General features: G+C 37.4%; 1 protein-coding gene across 3 annotated transcripts; it reads right to left on the bottom strand.

Moving 5' to 3' along the window:
- Nucleotides 1–15: 15 nt before the first annotated feature.
- vps9d1 (VPS9 domain containing 1) lies at nt 16–20,267 on the bottom strand. Of its 3 annotated transcripts, none has more exons than XM_052582559.1 (16): nt 20,103–20,267; nt 19,526–19,598; nt 18,868–19,059; nt 15,831–15,990; nt 14,909–15,020; nt 13,610–13,672; nt 12,999–13,051; nt 12,691–12,778; nt 12,207–12,292; nt 11,601–12,118; nt 11,234–11,363; nt 10,413–10,618; nt 8,682–8,766; nt 5,806–5,910; nt 1,898–2,015; nt 16–1,129 (listed from the first exon to the last, which is right to left on the bottom strand). In XM_052582559.1, exons 1-15 carry the CDS (start codon nt 20,199–20,201, stop codon nt 1,898–1,900), a joined length of 2,088 nt encoding a protein of 695 aa, XP_052438519.1. In that variant the 5' UTR covers nt 20,202–20,267; the 3' UTR covers nt 16–1,129. The 3 variants fall into 3 exon arrangements, with proteins under 3 accessions (XP_052438519.1, XP_052438518.1, XP_052438520.1); XM_052582558.1 differs by having other exon boundaries at nt 1,902–2,015; XM_052582560.1 differs by having other exon boundaries at nt 1,902–2,015; nt 19,526–19,716; nt 20,103–20,244.
- Between the last annotated feature and the right edge of the window lie 359 nt (nt 20,268–20,626).

The following is a 20,626-nucleotide window of genomic DNA, read 5'->3' as shown; positions in this document are numbered from 1 at the left end:
AACAAAACCACCCAAAAGGGTTACATATGTCTTTATTGTTAGAAAATTCACATGCTGTGCACTTTTAAACCATGCCCATGTGCATTATCCAATCCTAATGATCGGGTACGAAGAACTTGGGAAGGTTTTGTAAAAACAAAACAAAATACATGGCCGCTGTCTCTGAAACAAAGAGATTCAGGCTACATTCACATTACAAATCTTGAGCAACAAACACACACACATTCTGCTCAGACAAAACATAGAAATATATACATTAATGCATTTGCTCATACAAATGACTTGATTATTCCCATTTCCTATTCAACCTCATTAACTGAAGACAGACGGTTCAGCAGCATTAATGTTTCTTGCACATCCAAACTTTTTTTTTTTCACATTGATTTCACTACTTTGACTATTAGAGTGGAAAGCAATTAAATAACAAATTAAGATATTTTAAAAGAAATAGATAAAACCTATACTGCTTAAGAACATGATGCCTGTCCGCTTAGTGGTATATTTACTTGCAAGAGAAATGCAGAGCTCGGAGTAACAACGTTTAACAGATCCTTTAACAATTTTTCTCCATTATGTTACAACAGTACAAAAAGCTCAAAATGGCTAAAACTCTGAGCTAAAATACAAAAACTCAACTAGTGTCTCTTTTTATATTGTTTAATAAATAGGGTGTTACATGATGATAAATGCTAGTAGTGCTTTTGTCTTTCATTTGCATTGATAAAATGACTGAGAAATATATGACCAAAAAAAAAAAAAAAAGAAGTCAATGGGATACATTGACATTTGTATAGATATAAAAAAAATAATCAAATTTCAACTAACCATTCCATAAATCCTTTCCTAACATCTGGCTCATTTAATCCCATTCAGTCTCATAAATACATTTTTTTTTTTTGCTTGGGCTAAAATACTAATCATAATTCTAACAACATTCGGATTAACCTCCCTTGTAGTGCCCAAACACAGCGAATAACCTTCTCCAGTCCCTTCAAAAGCAGTAGATGGGAAAGATTTGAACAGAACTGAAGTCTGGCCTGATTTGGGACTTGAACAGGCCGAGCAGAGGAGATAGACCAACTCCTGAGGACTGTCAAACACGATGAGATCTTTCCGTCAGCTAAGGCACCTAGAACCAAAACACAAACGGCTCTAATTAAACTGGATGAACAAGAACCATGCAAGCCAGCCAGCTACTCTAAGATTAGAGACTGTTAGAGAAGCAAAAGCAAATGAAAGTGTTCTGCACCACTCTGGCTGGAAGCTTGTTTGACGTTTTGGCACGTTTAACAGTCTCTGTTGGCTAATCTAATTAGAACTTAAACCACCGTAGACTATTATTATATCAGTAACGTGACCTTGAATAGAAACTTCACCCTGTGGGCAAAAACAAACAGCAACATTTCACTTCAAGAAGTGAAGTTCAAAGTTCAGCAAGGTCAATGTAATTTATCCATCAAGGTAAGAGCAACACATCTGGCTGTGATCCAAGGGTACCGCCCAGCCCCTCCCATTCTATTGGTTTCATTTAAGCTGCTCAGTGATGGATGATGAAAGAGGAACACATTTCAACATGAGACGCGATAGCGTAAGTGACAGCTGTAAAGACACCACACTCTTCAAAGTAAAACGTTTGGATAAACATGGGTAACAGGGATTTTTTTGTTGTTATTTTCAGATAAATAGAAAGTAAAAAAAAAAAGAAAAAAAAAAAAAAGAACGTCCTTTGAAATAGAGCTTTTTTTTTTTGGTAATGTGAAAGAAAGGAAGAACAAAATGACAAAGATTTTCATCTAATTATGAATTGGGATGCTAATCTATGTAGCCTACATGTAGGTAGCTGACTTGGTTTCGAGTCGGTGTGTATCACAGAGTATAAACTTGTGATTGGCTTTACCTACGCCAGGTGGCTTTGGCAGCCGGGGGGTGGAGCCCCACCCGAGAGCAATGACTCAACGTAGGTCAGCGCGCTCTGCATTGACGTCAGGCAGTACCCTTCCTCTCCGATCAGATACCTGTAGACATAAATAAACACTTCATTAACGCTTCGGCTCACAAGGGAAAACAAGATCTCTTCCACTGAGGGTCAACTTCAAGTGAACCCATCTGCTAATGAGACTAAGACACGAGATCAAGCTGAAGCCAAGAGCCAGTGTGTAACATGTTAGGGAATGTGATGAGAGAACAGAAAGAAAGGGAGAAATGAAAAAGACAGTATGAGACAGATCATTCGGTTCATTAAACTAAGTTTGCTCAAACACAATCATTTTGTGCCCTCAAGTCATTTCAAACCTGTGCCATGAAGTCATATTTCATTTGAGACCTGCTTGAGGGGCAGATGATCAATAAATAGCTTAAATTTGTATAAAAAACAAATCTCTCATGATTTAAAGCAATAGTTCATCTACAAATCAACATTTGCTGAAACTTTACTCATGCTCAGGTCACCCAAGATGTGGATAAGTTTGTTTCCTGATCAGAACAGATTTGGAGAAATTGAGCATTACATCATTTGCTCACCAGTGCAGTGACATAAATAATGCAGTCAGAGTAAAAACAAAATTACAATAACCCACAAGAATCCAGTCCATCAATTAACATCTTGGGAAGCTGTACGTTTGAAAGAAACACATACATCAAGGTGTTTTAACTTTAAACCGTTGCTTCTGCTGCATGTTAGATCTGATATCTTTCTCCCGATTCAGACAAGAATACTTTTTCACTGGAAAAAGCAATATTTTGGATAAAGAACTCATATTTTAGCCAGCAGCAATGGTTTGAAGTTGAAAATGTCTTGGATACGCAGCTTTTCGCTTCACAAAATCAGGTGGATTATTGGGATGTTTTTAATCAGCTGCTTGAAATCTCATTCTGAAGGCACCCATTCACTGCAGAAGATCCATTGGTGAGCAAGAGATGCAATGCAAAATTAACATTTTTGCATTTATATTTCAGATGGCCTGAGAGATGGACCACAGTACCTTTTGATAATTTTTAATCCTGCTATTATGAACAGTTTGTGAACAGAAAAAAAAATTAAAAAAATAATTTGATGAGCTATTCATTTAAATCAGTCTAAGACACATGCATATAGTCCAAATGAAAGGAAACCTGTTAACTGTGCCTGAGAAAGAGTACACTTCCTATCAGAGCTTTCTTCACACGCTGCAAAGGCTTCCACCCTCAGATCCAAACCACCGAGCAGCACAAACATCTAAAGAGGTTTTATTTGTATTTTCATAGGGAGAGAAAAACCCAAACCAGAATATACCCACAATTCCTTGTTAAGTACCAATCTAACCAGCCTGTAAAAATGTCCAGTTTTATACTGATAAACAGAGCTCAGGGCTGTGGTCTGAGTAGACACGCAAGAGTACAGTGCAGGAGGGGTGACATGAATACCCATAACACTGCTCAGGAAACAGGTCAAACAGTCACCTAAACGCACTGAGATCTCACTGTTGTGATATCCTCTGCTAAAAAAAAAAAACAAACATAAAAGATGACATCAAGGTTGAACTCATATCACCAAGAACTGTAATATTTGCTTATGGGTTTATTCCAACATATTTAGACTGGAGGGTATTTTTCTAGCTGACATATTTATGCACAAAATCTGAGACATTTCGATTATTGGAAACAAGTGAGCTCGTGTTCTGTCGATACTTGATACGTGCCCAAATGACAGCGAGACTGGCACTTAAAAGGATATGACGAGCCAAATTTCCAAACAGCATCACCTACCCCAACATTTTCAACAACTAATGCCAAAGATTTGACAGACTGTCGATGGGTTTTATAGGCCGTCTGAGATTTGCCATTTTCTATTGCATAATATTTAGTCAGGCTGGAATTGCAGATCTTTAACCCATTATAACAATATAATTTAACTCATAAACGACATACATATACATATCGTATTTTCCGGACTATAAGTCACACTTTTTTCATAGTTAAGCTGATCCTGCGACTTATAGTCAGGTGCGACTTATCAAAATTAATTTGACATGAACCGAGAGAAATTAATCAAGTTAAAACACTACCGTCTACAGCTGCGAGAGGGCTCTGGCGGCTGTAGATGATAATGTTTTCTCTTGGTTCTAAATAAATGCGACATAGTCCAGTGCGACTTATAGTCCGAAAAATACGGTATATATCATTTAGCCATATATGTATCAACTGGACAATCTTTTACAAATTTTGTGTTTGCTTTTTGATCTGATAGTTTCATGCCAAGTCTAAAACGAAGAACTGGATACCATTCAAAAGTATCATAAACAGCACAGCATTGAGAAGCAATATTTTTTTAAATCCAAATCAGCTTATTAGAGACTAGAGTATTGGCTGATGAACATTTAGACTAGTGGTTTTCAACCTGTGGTCCGTGGTATTGCAGGTGGGCCGCCAATTATTTTCTGTTCATTTCCAGTCCATTCTAGGGCTGTGCGATTAAAAGAAAACGTCCTAAAATCACGATTTGAGCGTGCGCGATTTCTAAATCGCTTTATACCACAATTTTCCGCGGCCCTGACCTCCCGTATCCGATCCCATCAAAATGCATTGCGCCTAGCGCGAGAACAGAGACTGGGCATATGCCTAACTCCAGGTTCACACACTGTCTGTGATGCGCCTTTTTTCTGAGCCAATGTTGACGGATCAGAGCGTTCTCACTGCGGTAAAAGTCTAGAAATAAAAATGTGCGATAATTCATGTCTAACACATGAGCATAGAGTGAATTTGTTAGTGAACAGGATGCAGTTTAAGTGAGAGGAGACATGTTTTAAGTGTGCACACTCTCTCCTCGCAAAGCAGTGTGTATCTGAGCAAGCATGACTGGTTTTGTAACAGAGCAAAGGAAATCTGCTGCGAACAGATAGATTCGCACTCGTGCATTATTTTAATGTGCTTTCGCGTTATATTTATGCGCTCTCACTGCTGACCGCATACACTGCAAACACCTGAGGCACCGCTACAATTAATGAGCTCTATGAACAATGCATGGCAAAAAAGAAAAAAAAAGTCCCTGTATACAGGATTTTTTTTTTTTTTTTTTTTTGCCACAAGTCTATACATTTTTTTACATCTTCACTATAGTGATAATTTTGACTTATGTCTGTTCTAGAGATGACTTTTTGATAAAGCTCTGATTGGTTTTCTTTTGGAAATATGTTTCAAATTAATCCTGAATGCATTTATGACTGTAAAAGCATATCGATGTGTGTCACAATTGCAAAATTGATAAAAAAAAAAAAAAATCGCGATAGTTTTTTGTTTGTCCATATCGCACAGCCCTAGTTTATTCAATAAATACAGTTTAAAATCTAGCTCCGGAGTACTAAGTTATTAACCCAACAATAGCGGGGTCAGTTAATTTTTTTGAAGTGGGCCGCGCAAATATATGTGTTTGGTTGTGTGGGCCGCGAGTTGAAAAAGGTTGGGAACCACTGATTTAGACTAAATGACCTTTTGGTACATAGTAAAATAAAGTTAATTTTAAATTCCAATATTTCACAAGAGACTTCTTTAAAAGCATTACAAAAAAAATTTCTCATTGACCCTTCTGTGGTTACTTGCAACTGATATCACATCCTAATGGTCACGTCATTCTTTATAACATCTAAAATGTAAAAAGGGATTGACTTTACAAAAGAACGTTACGAGACATGGCCTGATGGGAGGCACATGCACAGTTGAGTACAGAGTTTGGGCCTTCTCTCACTATTCTACACAACTTTCCACGGCTCATTTTCAGTTCATAACTGCAGAGAATAGAAAGTTCAACAGCACATTATATTGAAGACGCACCCCTCGTGAATGAACTCTTCCAATGCAGCACATTCAGACACCAGCTGAGGCGTTTCACTGCGTAAAGCCACGAATGCCAGAATGGGCAACAGGTCATCGGCACCGCTGAGAAAGACAAAATGGGAAAAACACACAAAAAAATTTGATTAGATGAAGTAAACAAACAAATCCAATTAAATTTATTGGCAGAATAAGCTGTTCTCAGGAAGAACAGATAAACCCCATGATTCGTGCATCGGAGGGACGTTTGCGTGAGAAAATAGCTGGGTGTCCCCTTTCCTGCCGGACTGCAGGACACCTGATATGTTTCATACAGGTGAGAATAGCTCTGAATACCATCATCATCTCTGTTCCAACACAGTTTCTGCTGCGATCAAAATAACGCTCATTCAAGGCGTGCTGGCATGACGTGGCAGTTAGCTTGTTCAAGCCTGTACAGTATGTCAAATGATGGCAAAATCTGAGCATATGTTGAAAAGCTTTTTCAGCGAGGGCAAAATTGGACTGAATTTAACAATGTGAACTTGAAGGGTGATGATGGTAATGAAATTTGTTGCAAAAAACAAAAAGAGCAAATGCATGAGCTTTGTAAGAAACGAAAAAACAAAGATGTATTATAGACCAATACACCCCCTCTAGAGAAAAGACAAAAGATTAATACAAAGATGGACAGACAGAGGAAATGACTGCTGTGCAGAAGGAAACATCAATATAAATTTAAGTGCGACTGAATGTAATCCAGAAAGGAGGAGAAGAAAGTGTGCGAGCGAGAAAGAGGAGAGACAATGGAACAGAACAACCGAAAAAAAGGGTGAGAATGGCTAAATTGTTCATGTTCATGCATGCATGAGGACATTCATTCTCCCTCACAACCAAACACAAACTTAAAAGCAAAACAAAGCCCGAATGCGCCTTGGCTGTGCTACCAGGGCAAAATCAGGACAAGTCTCACAATGACACATTTCCTTTCGGATCGCTGATGCCTTTATAGCATAATCATTTTTAAACCAAAGTTCAAGCACGGGACTGAAAACACCCAAATAATGCTAACGAACCAAAACCGTTGGAAAGCAACGGTACATTGTTCTGGTAAGAATAAACAAACATATGAAAATTAGGGATGGGCAGTATAACCAAACCATCTAATAGCAAAATCATAAATAGTATAACAATACGGCTTTCCAAAAAATAAAAAGGAAGCTTTAAAGTTTATTGATAATTAAATAACTATCATTTAATTATTAATAAATTAAACTCAATTAATACAAAATATATAAAATTTAACTACATAAATATTTAACAACAACAAATATTAAAATTAGTTTTTAAACAAATTTAGGGATTTGCAATTAATGGATTTTTTTTTTCAATTTTGGATTTCAATAATAAAAACAATAATTGAGGTAAACAATTGTGCCACATTCATGCTTACCTTTCTTCACAGCGATGCAATTTTTTTTTCCTCTTTAAAAGCCCAAACTTAATATCAAAATAGTGTTAAATAATAAAAATAAAAATTACCCTCTAACAATTGCATTCTCTATTCTATCTTTTTGTTGTCCTATTTATTATGAAAAAATAAACGGACAAACTAAAAACCCATCTTATTTGTAATTAGATAGCCAAACTGCACATTTACATTTTGTTGCTCTGTTTTGACTGCTTTTGTCCTCATTTGGATAAAAGAGTCTGTTAAATGATTTAATGTAAATGTGATTTTTGCCATAGTTGATCAGTCCTATATACAAATATGATTAATGCAAATGAGATGTGACAAGACGGTCTGCACTCTACACTTCTGCCTGCAACATAGACTGCTTTGCCCCTGGTTTTTAAATTACATCACCACAGACATACTGAATAATATGAATAGTACGGTATGTATAACTGTCTGGACCAGTTGATACATTTCTACACATTTCACATCGGCTAAATGTTCTTTCTTAAGGGAAAAAACACAAATGTGAGTCATTGTACAAGTGCTTAAACAACAACAAGCATCTACATCAGACATGGGGCACCAAAACGCTGAGCGTGTGCGTCACCAGCGAGCCAACGCTCCGCAAACTGTGATGCAAAGAGACATGTAGATATGACACTGAAGTGTTCATTCTACCCTTGCCTCCTAGAATGAAGCACAAAATCAAGAGAGAAAGATGAACAGGCAGCTTGTGTTGATGGGTGTAGCAGGGCCAAAAGGTTTCAGACATCAGAACAGCCCACATAATCTCCCAGCGCAGAACGCTAGCGTGAGCTCGCACTTTAACCATCAAGATCGCAGCGGAGATGGGAGGAAATTTAAGATGTTTTCCAAAAGAGTGGAGCAGATGCTGAGGTCTGTGGGAGAATTACCACACGGGAATCTGAGCCAAGTGCATTCACTCTGATAAACCTGAACAAACCCACACGGTCTCTGGATTTTACTCTGGTGGAACACACCCGTTCATGCTGTAAATCCGGAATTCAAAGTTTTTGGAAATTAGATGAGCTTCAACTAGAACATAAGCAGAGCCGCAAGTCTCTATCTGCAATAGATAAGGCTCACTTTTGGTTTGCATTACTGGATCAATTTGACACTCAGACCCTCTCTCAAAGTGCATCAAGGCCAAAGTCTGCTCCAGACAGGGTGACCCACTTAGAGAGGAAGTCAGCTCCGAGCGCCCCGCGGGGGCCAGAGGGTCAAGACAGAACCCCTGCTGAGCTTTGGCCTCCGTGAGGTCTGATGAAGTCTGACACAAGGCCAGCGGACAAGCAGGAGATTGCTCTCAGGACTCTGAACTCTGACAAAGTTCCTTCGTGACTCGTTGTACTTTTCTGAAAGGATGGAGCTTCACAGGAACATAATAGTTGTTATGTTTAGACTTGTGCATACTCACATTGCTGCTGATTTGGTCTGAGGATCATTTTCTTGCAGGAGGCAGTACTCTTCAGCACAGCCACAGATGATTCGTAGAGTTCTCACTGCAACGAAAAACAACTGAAATCAAAAAACAATTAAAAAGGGTGACAGGAAACATTGCACAAGTGTGCACATTTAAACTATAAGGGTACATATAAGCATTGATAAGCACTTTCAAAGCGATAGTTCACGCAAAATTTTACAATTCTGTCATTACTTACTCATTGTCTAGGGAGGATATGAAAGCTCTCGGATTTAATCAAAAATACCTTAATTTGTGTTCCAAAGATGAATGAAGGCCTTATGGATTTGAAGGGACATGAGGGCGAGTAATTGATGAAAGAATTGTCATTGAGTGAACTGTCCATTTAAAATTAATATGCACCCTTTAGGGGTTAATATGTTTTCAAACAATGTCCAAAAGATTACATTTATGAAAACCTTGCTTAAAAAAGGCAAAAATATGGAACCAAATTTCTTTCACAAACAAAAAAGATTTACCAGAGCATTATTTTGTGAAGGAATAATCATGACGTGTCAAAATTATAATATCAAGTCATCTTAATTTCAACTGTCAAAACCATGATTTTTCTTCATCAACTTTAAACATTTGAGATTTGTAATAATTGATAAATGCAATGTCAGAATTTTTACTTTTTTTCTGAGCAATTATTACTCTCTTTAAGCTATGCAGCTAATCAATATGATTTAGTATGTCTATTTTTTACTATCAGACTTTTGTTCTGTGTTAAAAAAAAAAAAAAAAAAAAACATACTAGTCACAATTACGGCTTCTTAATTCATAATTATCATTATTAAAGCATGATTTTTAGGGGGCAGGAATAGTTTTCTAAAATGTTACAATACTTTCTACTATCCCAGTTTAATACAGAGATAGCAAGAAGCGAGCCATTTGTAAGCGGATTCTTTTTTTTTTAATGAGCGTTTGGTAAACCTGCTTGAAAACATCTTATTTTTACAATTCCATTTGGACACAGAGGTCCCGTTTAAACCTTAATGTGTTTTAGTGATTGAATATCTATCCGATTTATTCAAACAGTTCCATTTAAACTTGGCCACAAATGTGTCTCTGCAAAAAGAATATAAATCTTTAATTTAAAAGATATGCAAAAAAAAAAAAAACCTGCTATATTAACGGTTCACGTCAACGAAAACATGTGCTTGCACTGTATTCATCATCAGATAATTTCAAGATCAAAGACTACAAAAGGGGAGAGCACGGCATCAGCAATCATAACAATTTAATCTCAAATTTTATTTTGTGTTGAGCTTCTGCAATGTACTTTCAGCTTAATTTGTAGCTTTGCAAGCCGACTTGAAGAAATATTCAGCTACTCATCTGTGGCAATACAGGTTGCATTAGCACTGTTATATCTTGATATAACGTCATATAGCCTATTACACGCTTACACACGTTTTTTTTTTTTTTTTTATATATTTGGGAGAGGAGTAACATTTACACAGGATTTCAACAACCAGATGCATTTACACTTGTCCAGGTTCGTCTGGAATGCATCCCAAACCACCTCCTGAAGTGTTTTGAATGATCAGATTTCAATCTGAATCTCTCGAAAGCGTTTTGTAGGGCAATGTTATCCAGAAATAGAAAATGCTTGAAGTGACCAGGTATAAACATGCCCTAAAGTGACAGACACAAAGGGTTTGTGGTTTAAATTTATGCTCTTACCAATACACTCCAGTTTCTTCTGAGGACAATAGTCTCTACACAGAAGCTTCAGCTCCTGCACTGCTGACTCGTATGGATAGGAACCATGCAGCACAGCTGGGTCTCTTGGGAACAATTTAGATGGAACACCAACATCACCAGGTGAAACATTACGATGAAGACGCATGCTGCTCTCAACAGCCAGCTCCCGTTCTCGATGCACCTTCCTAAAGCATCACAAAAAAAACCCAAGTCATTTATATGCAATTTGCTAAAACATACAGCATCTAAGAAAGTGCTCTCATGACTTTGTGAGCAGTTGTAAGGAACTATGGTTATTTTCAGCCATGCTCTAACCAAAGAATAATCCCTATGATACAAATTGACAAATTAAAATGGGACTACTGAATTTTAGATTAACAGTGCCATCTACTGCTCAGTCTTGATAATTCAAATAATGATTCAACATGACTGGGCTAACTCTGCCATGAAAAGCAAGTTATTTGAATATTCTATTTTTGAATAAGGAAAAACAAATTACATATATTTGTATTATTTAATATTAATAAATAATTAAATATTAATAAATTTAAAATATTGTATTTACTTCACATAAGAAAAAATATTTTAAATTGAGATCTGTGCAACAGGGGATTAAGTACCTAATTCTTTTTGTACACTAGTCATGAAGTTAAAAATTAATATTTTTTTATTTTTATTAATTATGTATTTGTATTTAATCAATTACATCAGATTTCGTGAGACTTTTCAAAAATAAATACACACACATTAACCTAAAGACAAAAAAAACTCAAATCTCCAACTATTACTTTTTGACTTACCTAAAAAGTGCCAAAAGAGGGCACCAAATAGGCGTGAAGAAGACTTCCTCTATACTCGCCACACATTGGTCCTTAGAATTTGCAGTGTTGAGACATTCAAAAGAGAGAAGACACAGAGACAGCAGGCGATCTGTTTCACACAAAGATAAATCCATTTACCATAGACAATCAGGCAACTGGTCAGACTCATAAAAGGACTTTTTACAAACACATTTATGGTGGATTATGATGCTCAGGCATTGGTTACACCCTGACGCAGTATAAACACATGATACATCCATACAGATCCCACTGGCTATAACAGGGGATTTCTAAAAATGCTGAACTCACGCTGCACTCAATCACACAAGAACAAACACATACTTACCGATAGCATTGTGGATGTCTTTGACGATGGCCTTCAAATGTTCCTTCAAAGCCCGCTCCTCAAGATGATTAATATGATATTTGAGGTCTACGCGTGTTGTGTCAAAGGTCACATCAGAGTCCATATCATCACCACTGTGAGAAGAAACCCAGTCCAGCTGAGTAAGAAACTTCTCTAGATCCTCAAAAGAGTTCTCCCTATCTGTGGAGACCAGAGTTGAGGACTCGTCTGGGTCGGTCTCGGACTGTGTGTCGTTGGCGTTGAGGTCGTGGGATGGGGAAAGGGAGATGGAGGCATCAGATAAGCTGTGTGTCATAGCAGATTTGAGCGGGCTCTGCTGCGGAGAGATAAAACTGTCAGACAGGAGCAGGCTTTGGGCGCTGTGCGAGGGCTTTAAGGCCAGTGAGCGACCAGGTGCTGTGTTCGGAGGAACACCCTGGCTCACTATAGGATACAGTCTGTTATACACCCGATACTGAAGCTTCTTCAGCAACTTCATGACTGGATGGTCTGGGTAGCTGAGATTGGAAAAGAAAAGAACCAGATGACACAAGATATGGAAGAAACCCTTTTATGCTTACTGATGATCTGACAGCATGAACCTACCTGAGAAGACACGAGATGAGACCTGAAACCAGCACTGGATCATTCGGATTCTTTTTCAGATTAGCTTTCCAAACTTTTGGCCATTCCTATGATTAAACCAATAAAATCTTTATTTATACATGTGTACATACACTAATGTTCACAGTCAGCATGATTTAAAAAAAGCAAAAGAAATAAACACTAATTCAGCAAGGATGCATTACACTGATCAAAAGTAAAGACATTTATTGTGATACAAATGATTTCCATTTTAAATAAATGCTGTTCTATTCATCAAAGAATCTTGGAGAAAAAAGCATCACAACTGTGATAATAAAAATTGTTTCTTAAGCACCAAATCTGCATGTTAGAATGATTTCTGAATGATTATGTGAAACTGAAGAAAATTCAGCTTTGCCATTACAGAAAAAAATAAAGTTAAATATGCAGTTGCAAAAATACACAAAAGATATCATTTAAAAAGCTACAATATAAATAAACTTACATGATCTTGCTCATATTCAAGTACACTTGCATACAGAACCCGCTGCTCTTGTTCCTCAGGTGTCATGGTCCCACAGTTTGCAAACCTCCTGCAAAAACACACAATTGCATGAGCCCAAATTAACACATAGTATTCATTTATGCATTACACAGGCAGCTTAAATGTGTTTACATAATGCCTTTGCTATTACAAGGTATTATGTCATGCACAACACACAACAAATTTGAAACAGGCAAAACTCATACAAGATTTGTAAATAAATAGCCAGCTAAATATCTTCATATGCCCTATGGACCAGAAAGGCTCACCTGTTGGCTTCTTCCTGCAACCTGAGTCTCCTTTCCTCCATTTTTCTTTGAAGCTGCATGAACTCAGGAAAATCTCCAAACATTTGAACAATTACCACACTCAGAAGAAGCTATCAGCAGAAGGCAAACCTTGCTCACAGCACATTGATTAAACATTCAACCAACACACTTAACATTTGGTTTTTCACATGCAGACATGTGAAAAACCAAAAACTAAACTTTAAGTGTGTTGGATGTATGTTTAAGAATGAATGAATGAATTAAGAATGAATCCGATTTCACTTAAGCTACATTAAATTCTTCAGGAGGTCACAGAGGTGTTGACTCGTCACTCATTCATCAAAAGCATCTCAAAGTTCAAACATTGATGAACTTAAAATATACATCCAAAACCCATTGGTAATCTTATGTAATAACCTCAACAACAGTGTATTTAATTGGCAGAAATTACTGATGGAAAGAAAATAATTAAACAGATACGATTGGAAAAACAATCCAAGTACGGCCACCAGATTCACAAACGACTACATTTTAACACCTGCCTAATTCCAGGCTGATTTAACAACAGAACCTTAATGCAAAGCCACACCTACAGAAATTCTTAAGGATACTGCATCTTGTCTGGCTTTAGCTATTTTTAGATTCTCCATCATCTGCCTCTGGAGTGAGAGGGTCTATGATTAAAAAAAACAGACCAGTGTTATACAAATAATTACTTCAGTTTCAACTTGATTAACATTTACTCCTTGGAAGAAGCAAAAAAAAAAAAAAAAAAAAAAAAAAAAAAAAAAAGTTACTTAAAAAGTTAGTGCATATAGTTTTAAACACGCAATTAAACAAACTGACAGCACACTAAATATTCAGAAAACCTCCACCATATCCACAAAAACGAAATGACTTCAACTGGCCACCAGTTGTTCCCTAAATGTAAATCACACATTTGCACATAAACGGATATAAAATAATCAAGTAATCTCAAATGAGCTAAAAGTCAAACATACAAAAAGTATTGTATTAATTATTATTAAAGTTAAAAAGCAGCATGCATAATGCCAAATTAGTAAAAGCAGATAAGATGGGCCATATGGCAGAATGAAATTATTTTCAAACTTAAAATTTTTTCATATATTGTATCATTTTACGCAATGGATTTTTAAACGGAAATGATTCATTGTAATTAACGGAAGAAAATTTAACATACCAAAAAAGTGCAGTTTTAACCCAAACCATAAAAGGACTTAATACGTAACTCGTTTGAGAGGCATTAGGTATCTTGCTTTGTCACCACGCGAATACATATATAATATAATATCAAAACGAACCTTCCAGAAGGTCTTGATTTTTTTCCAGTATAATCGGATATCCACTGGCGTTTCTCTGTGTCTCCGGATCATTCTTGAGAACTGGAAACCACGCACTATTTGTGCGTTTAAACAAACTTACCGTAGAAGTAAATGCGATATTGCTCTTTAAAACTACGACAGTACTGCGATAGCGACCTCAAATTATTACATATGAATTGCCTTTGTCTGCGTTCACGGCTCTAATCACCGGACTGGCTCCCAAAACCACAGCAGGCGTCGCGGCGGTCGCTACACATGGACGTGAGTTTAGTGACTCGCGCAAAGCCATTTAAAACAGGAGGTGTGGCGTCTGACGTGTTCTGCGCATGCGCTCATTAAGGTAACAGATCACGTGCGTAAACATCTGAAATTGGGTCGAATAATGAGTTCATTGTTTACGGATTTTCCACACACATATACAATTTTATACATATTTTGAAAGCTCTTGAACACAAGGTATAAATAACAATGTGAAATTTGTTTAATCTTTCTTTTTATTATAATTTTTTTTTGTATTATTTTCCTGCAGTGAGCATACATAAGCAAATGATTTTATTCCAGACTTACCAATGAGGTTTTTTGTGTGGCCTGACCAGGGGTAAGTCTTGCCAGCCGAGCTTCATAATTAGCCTTAAGTTTCTGGTTGAGACGTGACGCTTCCTCAATAGGCGTTAATTCCCTGTCACACACATACAGAACTTCTTATTGTGTACATACTGTGCATTAGGGACAGAGAGACTAGAAAAACATGATGTGCTATTAACATTCTTCATATGGATGCAGAATAGATTTGTTCTCTATCACAAAACTGATAGCCTTGAAAGATCAACTGACTGGGTCAACGTTCAGTGGAAGTGCATGTAACTAATTATGTGCAACGTGAAGCATCATGTGAACCATTTAAAAAATGTGTGACATATATAATAAATTATTTACAATAGTTTTTTTGTAATTTTAAAGCAAAATCTTCAAATTTTGAAGGTCTCTTTTTCCTGCGGAGGCATCATCCAGAAACTAGTTGACATTATTGCTTTTTGCTTTCTTAAATAACTTTATTTGAATAACATCCATTAAAATTGAAACATCATATTCAGTTTTCAAGTATTTGACAGAGGCTATCGTGTATCTTATTCAAACGAGCATATTATTCTTTAAGAATCTAATTTAACAAAACAGGGGCATTCATTATGGAGCAAGTTAAAGTTAATTATAACACTTTTATTTAATGTAGAGCTCTGAGATCGTGAGACATGACTTATGAAACATTTATTAGCCTATATAATTATATAACAGTAATGTATAGTTTTCAATGTTATTTACTCATGTGTTTGTTTGTTATCTCATATGTCTTTGTATATCATACTATATTTTGGCAAAAAGATGTGAACGATTAATGATATTGAGCTCCGTACCCATCATTATGTAGGTACTCCCACATTCTGCTGTTATGTATACAGAGGTTATGAAACTCAATTTTTCACTGACTTACTTTCGGTTGTCTTGTAAATCCATTGTCTGAAGCTTCTGGAAGACTTCAGGTGGCAGGAAGGGGGAGTCAGTCTCCCCTCCCTCAGAGAGGACTCTGCGATGTCTGGTGGGCTGCTCTTTACTTTTGGTCTCAGAAACCAATGAAGATGCATTAGGTGTGTCTACAGGAAGAGGAGTTTTTTGTAAACTGAGATATAATACCATTCAAAAGTTTAAGACGTGAAAAGTTAAATTTGTAATTTATCCTAAAGGAATTCATTAAATTGTTTAAAACTGACAGTAAGACATTTATAATGTTACAAAAGATTTCTACTTCAAATAAATGATGTTCATTAAAGAATCCTGAAACCAAAAATTTTTTATCATGGTTTCCACAAAAATATTAAGCAATAAAAATGTTTTCTAACATTAAGCACCAATTATTAATAATTAAGCATATTGAAATGATTTCTGAATCAGAATCAGAATCAGAATCAGAATGAGCTTTATTGCCAGGTATGTACACATACGAGGAATTTGTTTTCGTGACAGAAGCTCCGCAGTACAACAGAATGACAGCGACAGAACATAAAACACATAATAAAAGAATAAAAAATACAAATAAGTAGATAGTGAATAACAATATACAAATGACAATTGTAGGCAAGTATATTACAAAATGAAGTTATGTATGTACATATATATTGTGTGCAAAATTTAAGTGTATACTAAGTATGTGTGTTAGATAAATAAAGTGTGTGTGTATATAAATATAAAGTGTAGTGTGTCCGCCGTTATTATAAGCTGTTCATAAGATGGATTGCCTGAGGGAAGAAACTGGTCCTGTGTCTGGTCGTTCTAGTGCTCAGTGCTCTGTAGCGTCGACCAGATGGCAACAGTTCAAAGAGGGAGTGTGCTGGATGTGAGGGGTCCAGAGTGATTTTGACAGCCCTTTTTCTCACTCTGGATAAGTACAGTTCTTGAATAGATGGGAGGGTTGAACCGATGATTCGCTCAGCAGTCCGGACTACCCTCTGTAGTCTTCTGAGGTCAGATTTAGAAGCTGAGCTGAACCAGACAGTTACTGAAGTGCAGAGGATGGATTCAATGATGGTGGAGTAGAACTGTTTCAGCAGCTCCTGTGGCAGGTTAAACTTCCTCAGCTGGCGGAGAAAGTACAACCTCTGCTGGGCCTTTTTCACAATGGAGTCAATGTGAATGTCCCACTTCAGGTCCTGAGAGATGGTGGTTCCCAGGAACCTGAATGACTCCACTGCAGTCACAGTGCTGTTCATGATGGTGAGTGGGGAGAGTGCAGGGGGGTTTCTCCTGAAGTCCACGATCATCTCCACTGTTTTGAGGGTGTTAAGCTCCAGGTTGTTGAGACTGCACCAGACAGCCAGCTCTTTTACCTCCTGTCTGTAAGCAGACTCGTCACCGTCCTGAATGAGGCCGATGAGTGTGGTGTCATCTGCAAACTTCAGGAGCTTGACAGAGAGGTCCTTAGATGTGCAATCATTAGTGTACAGGGAGAAGAGCAGTGGGGAGAGAACGCACCCCTGGGGAGCTCCGGTGCTGATTGTACGGGTGCTGGATGTGTATTTTCCCAGCCTCACTAGCTGCTGCCTGTCTGTCAGGAAGCTGTTGATCCACTGACAGACTGAGGTGGGCACGGAGAGCTGATTTAGTTTGGGCAGGAGGAGGTTTGGGATGATCGTGTTGAAGGCCGAGCTGAAGTCCACAAACAGGATCCTCACATAAGTCCCCGGTCTGTCTAGGTGTTGCAGAACATAATGCAGTCCAATGTTTACTGCATCGTCCACAGACCTGTTTGCTCTGTAGGCAAACTGAAGAGGATCCAGCAAGGGCCCAGTGATGTCCTTCAGGTGGCCCAGCACCAGTTTTTCAAATGACTTCATGACTACAGACGTTAGAGCCACAGGCCTGTAGTCATTTAGTCCTGTAATTTTGGGTTTCTTAGGGATGGGGATGATGGTGGAACGTTTGAGGCATGAAGGGACTTCGCACAGCTCCAGCGATCTGTTGAAGATCTGTGTGAAGATGGGGGCCAGCTGGTCAGCACAGGATTTCAGACAGGCTGGTGTAACACAATCTGGGCCTGGTGCTTTTTTCCTTTTCTGCTTCCGGAAGACCTGGCGCACCGCATCCTCGCTGATCTGAATTGCAGGTGTGGGGGAGAGGGGGGATGCAGGAGGTGAGAATGGTGAGAGTGCTTGATTGGAGAGGTGTTCAGGATGGGTTGCAGGAGCTGTTAATGGTGTGAACGGTAGTTTGGAGAGGCATTCAGGGCTGGTTGCAGGAGTTGTGAAGGGTGTGAATGGTTTTGTGGGGAGGCGTTCAGGGCAGGTGATGGGTGTTCTTTCAAACCTGCAGTAAAACTCGTTCAGATCGTCTGCCAGTCGTTGATTCTCTACAGTGCTGGGGGGTGGTGTCTTGTAATTGGTGATCTTCTTTAGACTTTTCCACACTGATGCGGAGTCGTTGGAAGTGAACTGAGTCCTTATTTTTTCAGAATAATTCCTCTTTGCCACTTTGATCTCCTTTTCCAATGTGTATTTAGCCTGTTTATACAAGACATTGTCCCCCTTCACGTAAGCATCTTCTTTGGCCTGACGGAGCTGTCTGAGTTTTGCAGTGAACCACGGTTTGTCATTATTGTAAATTAGTTGAGTCTTTGTAGGAATACACATATCCTCACAGAAACTGATATATGATGTTACGGTCTCTGTGAGTTCATCCAGATTTATTATGTGAAACTGAACACTGCTGAAATTTCAGCTTTGTCATCACAACAGTAAATTACAATTTAAATGTAAACAATATTTCACAAAACTAGTTTTTTTTTTCTTTTACTGTATTTGAAAAATAAATGCAGCCTGACTTCGTTCAAACCATTAAAAAACTTCATTATTCCAAACGTCTGAATGGTAGTGTATAAATAATATTTTTAAAGAATTGTCATTATGTTGAATACTTACAAGTAGCACCTTCATAGACACCCTTATTAAAAACCAAGAATAAAGTAAATAAAGGCTCACCTGTCGGTTTGGAATTATTTGCTGCAGTAATAGCTGGAAAGGCGGTCTGTTGGGGACTGGACAGAGAAGTGGAGGAAATGACAGCTGTTGGGGACTCGTGCTTCCTCATGATGCATGATTTAACCCTCTCTAAACATTGCTCTACTAGTTTCACCATCTTCTCCAATTCCACCGACTCCATCTCTCCCTCCTCTGCAAGAAGAAGAAGCGCATAATAGTCATATGTCACATTCTGTCCATAAAAACAGAACTTTAAATGTAGAGTAGGACAGTGGAGTCACTAATCAACCAGGCAAGCTTAACATAAGTCTGAGAAATTGAACAAAGGTGATATATAGCCTTATCTTAATAGGGCTTTAATAATCATTTAATGCAATCTACAAAAATTAAGATAAATTTGACCCTGTGTGTCTTGTTAATTAAATTAACTTTGATGTCATGATGAAGCACACAAATGTGTGACACATTATCACATACAATCTCTTCCTTAAAAGTTCTCTCTTGAAATAGAAAGCCAGTTTACACCACATGACAATGACTAAAGCAGAGGAAATAAATTGCATTGCGAAACAACCTTTGAAGCCTGAAAGGAAGCACACATTTAATTTGAATAGAAAGGTTGAAGAGATTTCTTAATTAAGTATGATGACTAACTTACGTTTAGATGTGGCATCTTCAAGCAGAGCATGAGAGATGTAGTTGATACTTCTCAAATATTCACAGTACGCCTCCTATAAAAGAAAATTAATAATCACAGTGCGTGGCAGGAAGATTTAATGGGATGTGTTCTGTAACCTAGTGCCATAGAGTTATGTTGAAGTCTTTGCTAGGTGTCCTGTTCTGGTGTATCTTGAATTGCCATAACCATCAACAACAAAAAAAAAAAAAAAAAAGAGAAGAAAAAAAGAGAAACACAACATGATTTATCAACGAAATTTCATACTAGCCATGATGAATCTTTAAACAATCTAAAACCAGACGAAGCTCTTCATATGAGCATTTATATGATTTTATCCAAAGACATTATCAGGATTATTATTGAATAAAGTTTACATTTTTGTGTGGAAAATCCATATACTGTATAAAAACGGGAAATCATTGGGGTTCTCGTCGTGATCATCGACTTCGATCAATGTTTACGCTGATAAATGACGTCACGCTCACATGCATTTATTGGCTAAATATGACCATATATGGACTAAACAATGCAGGTTAAAATATTTAAACATCTGTACCTTGTGTCTGTTGCCGGTATCCAGCTGAATGGCAACTTTTACAAGTCTCATGGCGTTCTGCAGCGGTCTCTGACTGCTGTCACTGACAGGAGCGGCCATCCTGCCAAAACAATCGCGCGAGTCTGTCGTCAATCCGCAACAACCACCTAGTGACGTAATTACGGCGTTTTCAAAATAAAAGGAGATGAACTCATAGCTAATACCTGGCATACGTTTAAATAAACAAAGAAAATACAGCACACTTATAATAGTTGTTTGACATTTTTGAATTATTACTTTTGAACTGACACTTGAGGTATGATTGTATGAATTAAAAACAAACAATAATAAAAAATAAAAATGAGAATTAAATGTGCGTACATATTATATAACTGAAAATAGAAAGAAAATTTTTTATAGTGTTCATAATTATTTATTTTCATTTGTTATACCTTAAATGGACTCTTTGGAATGATTTATATTTTGCGTTGTTACAAAGCAATAAATGCAATGACTTACTAACAAGGTAATAATGTAGTACTACC

Source organism: Carassius gibelio, chromosome B18 (genome assembly GCF_023724105.1).
Source record: "Carassius gibelio isolate Cgi1373 ecotype wild population from Czech Republic chromosome B18, carGib1.2-hapl.c, whole genome shotgun sequence".
NCBI classification, from domain to species: Eukaryota; Metazoa; Chordata; class Actinopteri; order Cypriniformes; family Cyprinidae; genus Carassius; species Carassius gibelio.
This window is presented reverse-complemented; position numbering and strand designations above follow the sequence as displayed.

Coding starts and splice junctions, on each gene's coding strand:
- vps9d1 (XM_052582558.1), bottom strand. CDS start 20,201: ATGGCCGCTCCTGTCAGTGACAGCAGTCAGAGACCGCTGCAGAACGCC. Junction 19,599..20,102: donor ATACCGGCAACAGACACAAG/GTACAGATGTTT, acceptor TTTCTTTTATAG/GAGGCGTACTGTGAATATTT. Junction 12,779..12,998: donor TTGCAGGAAGAAGCCAACAG/GTGAGCCTTTCT, acceptor GTGTTTTTGCAG/GAGGTTTGCAAACTGTGGGA.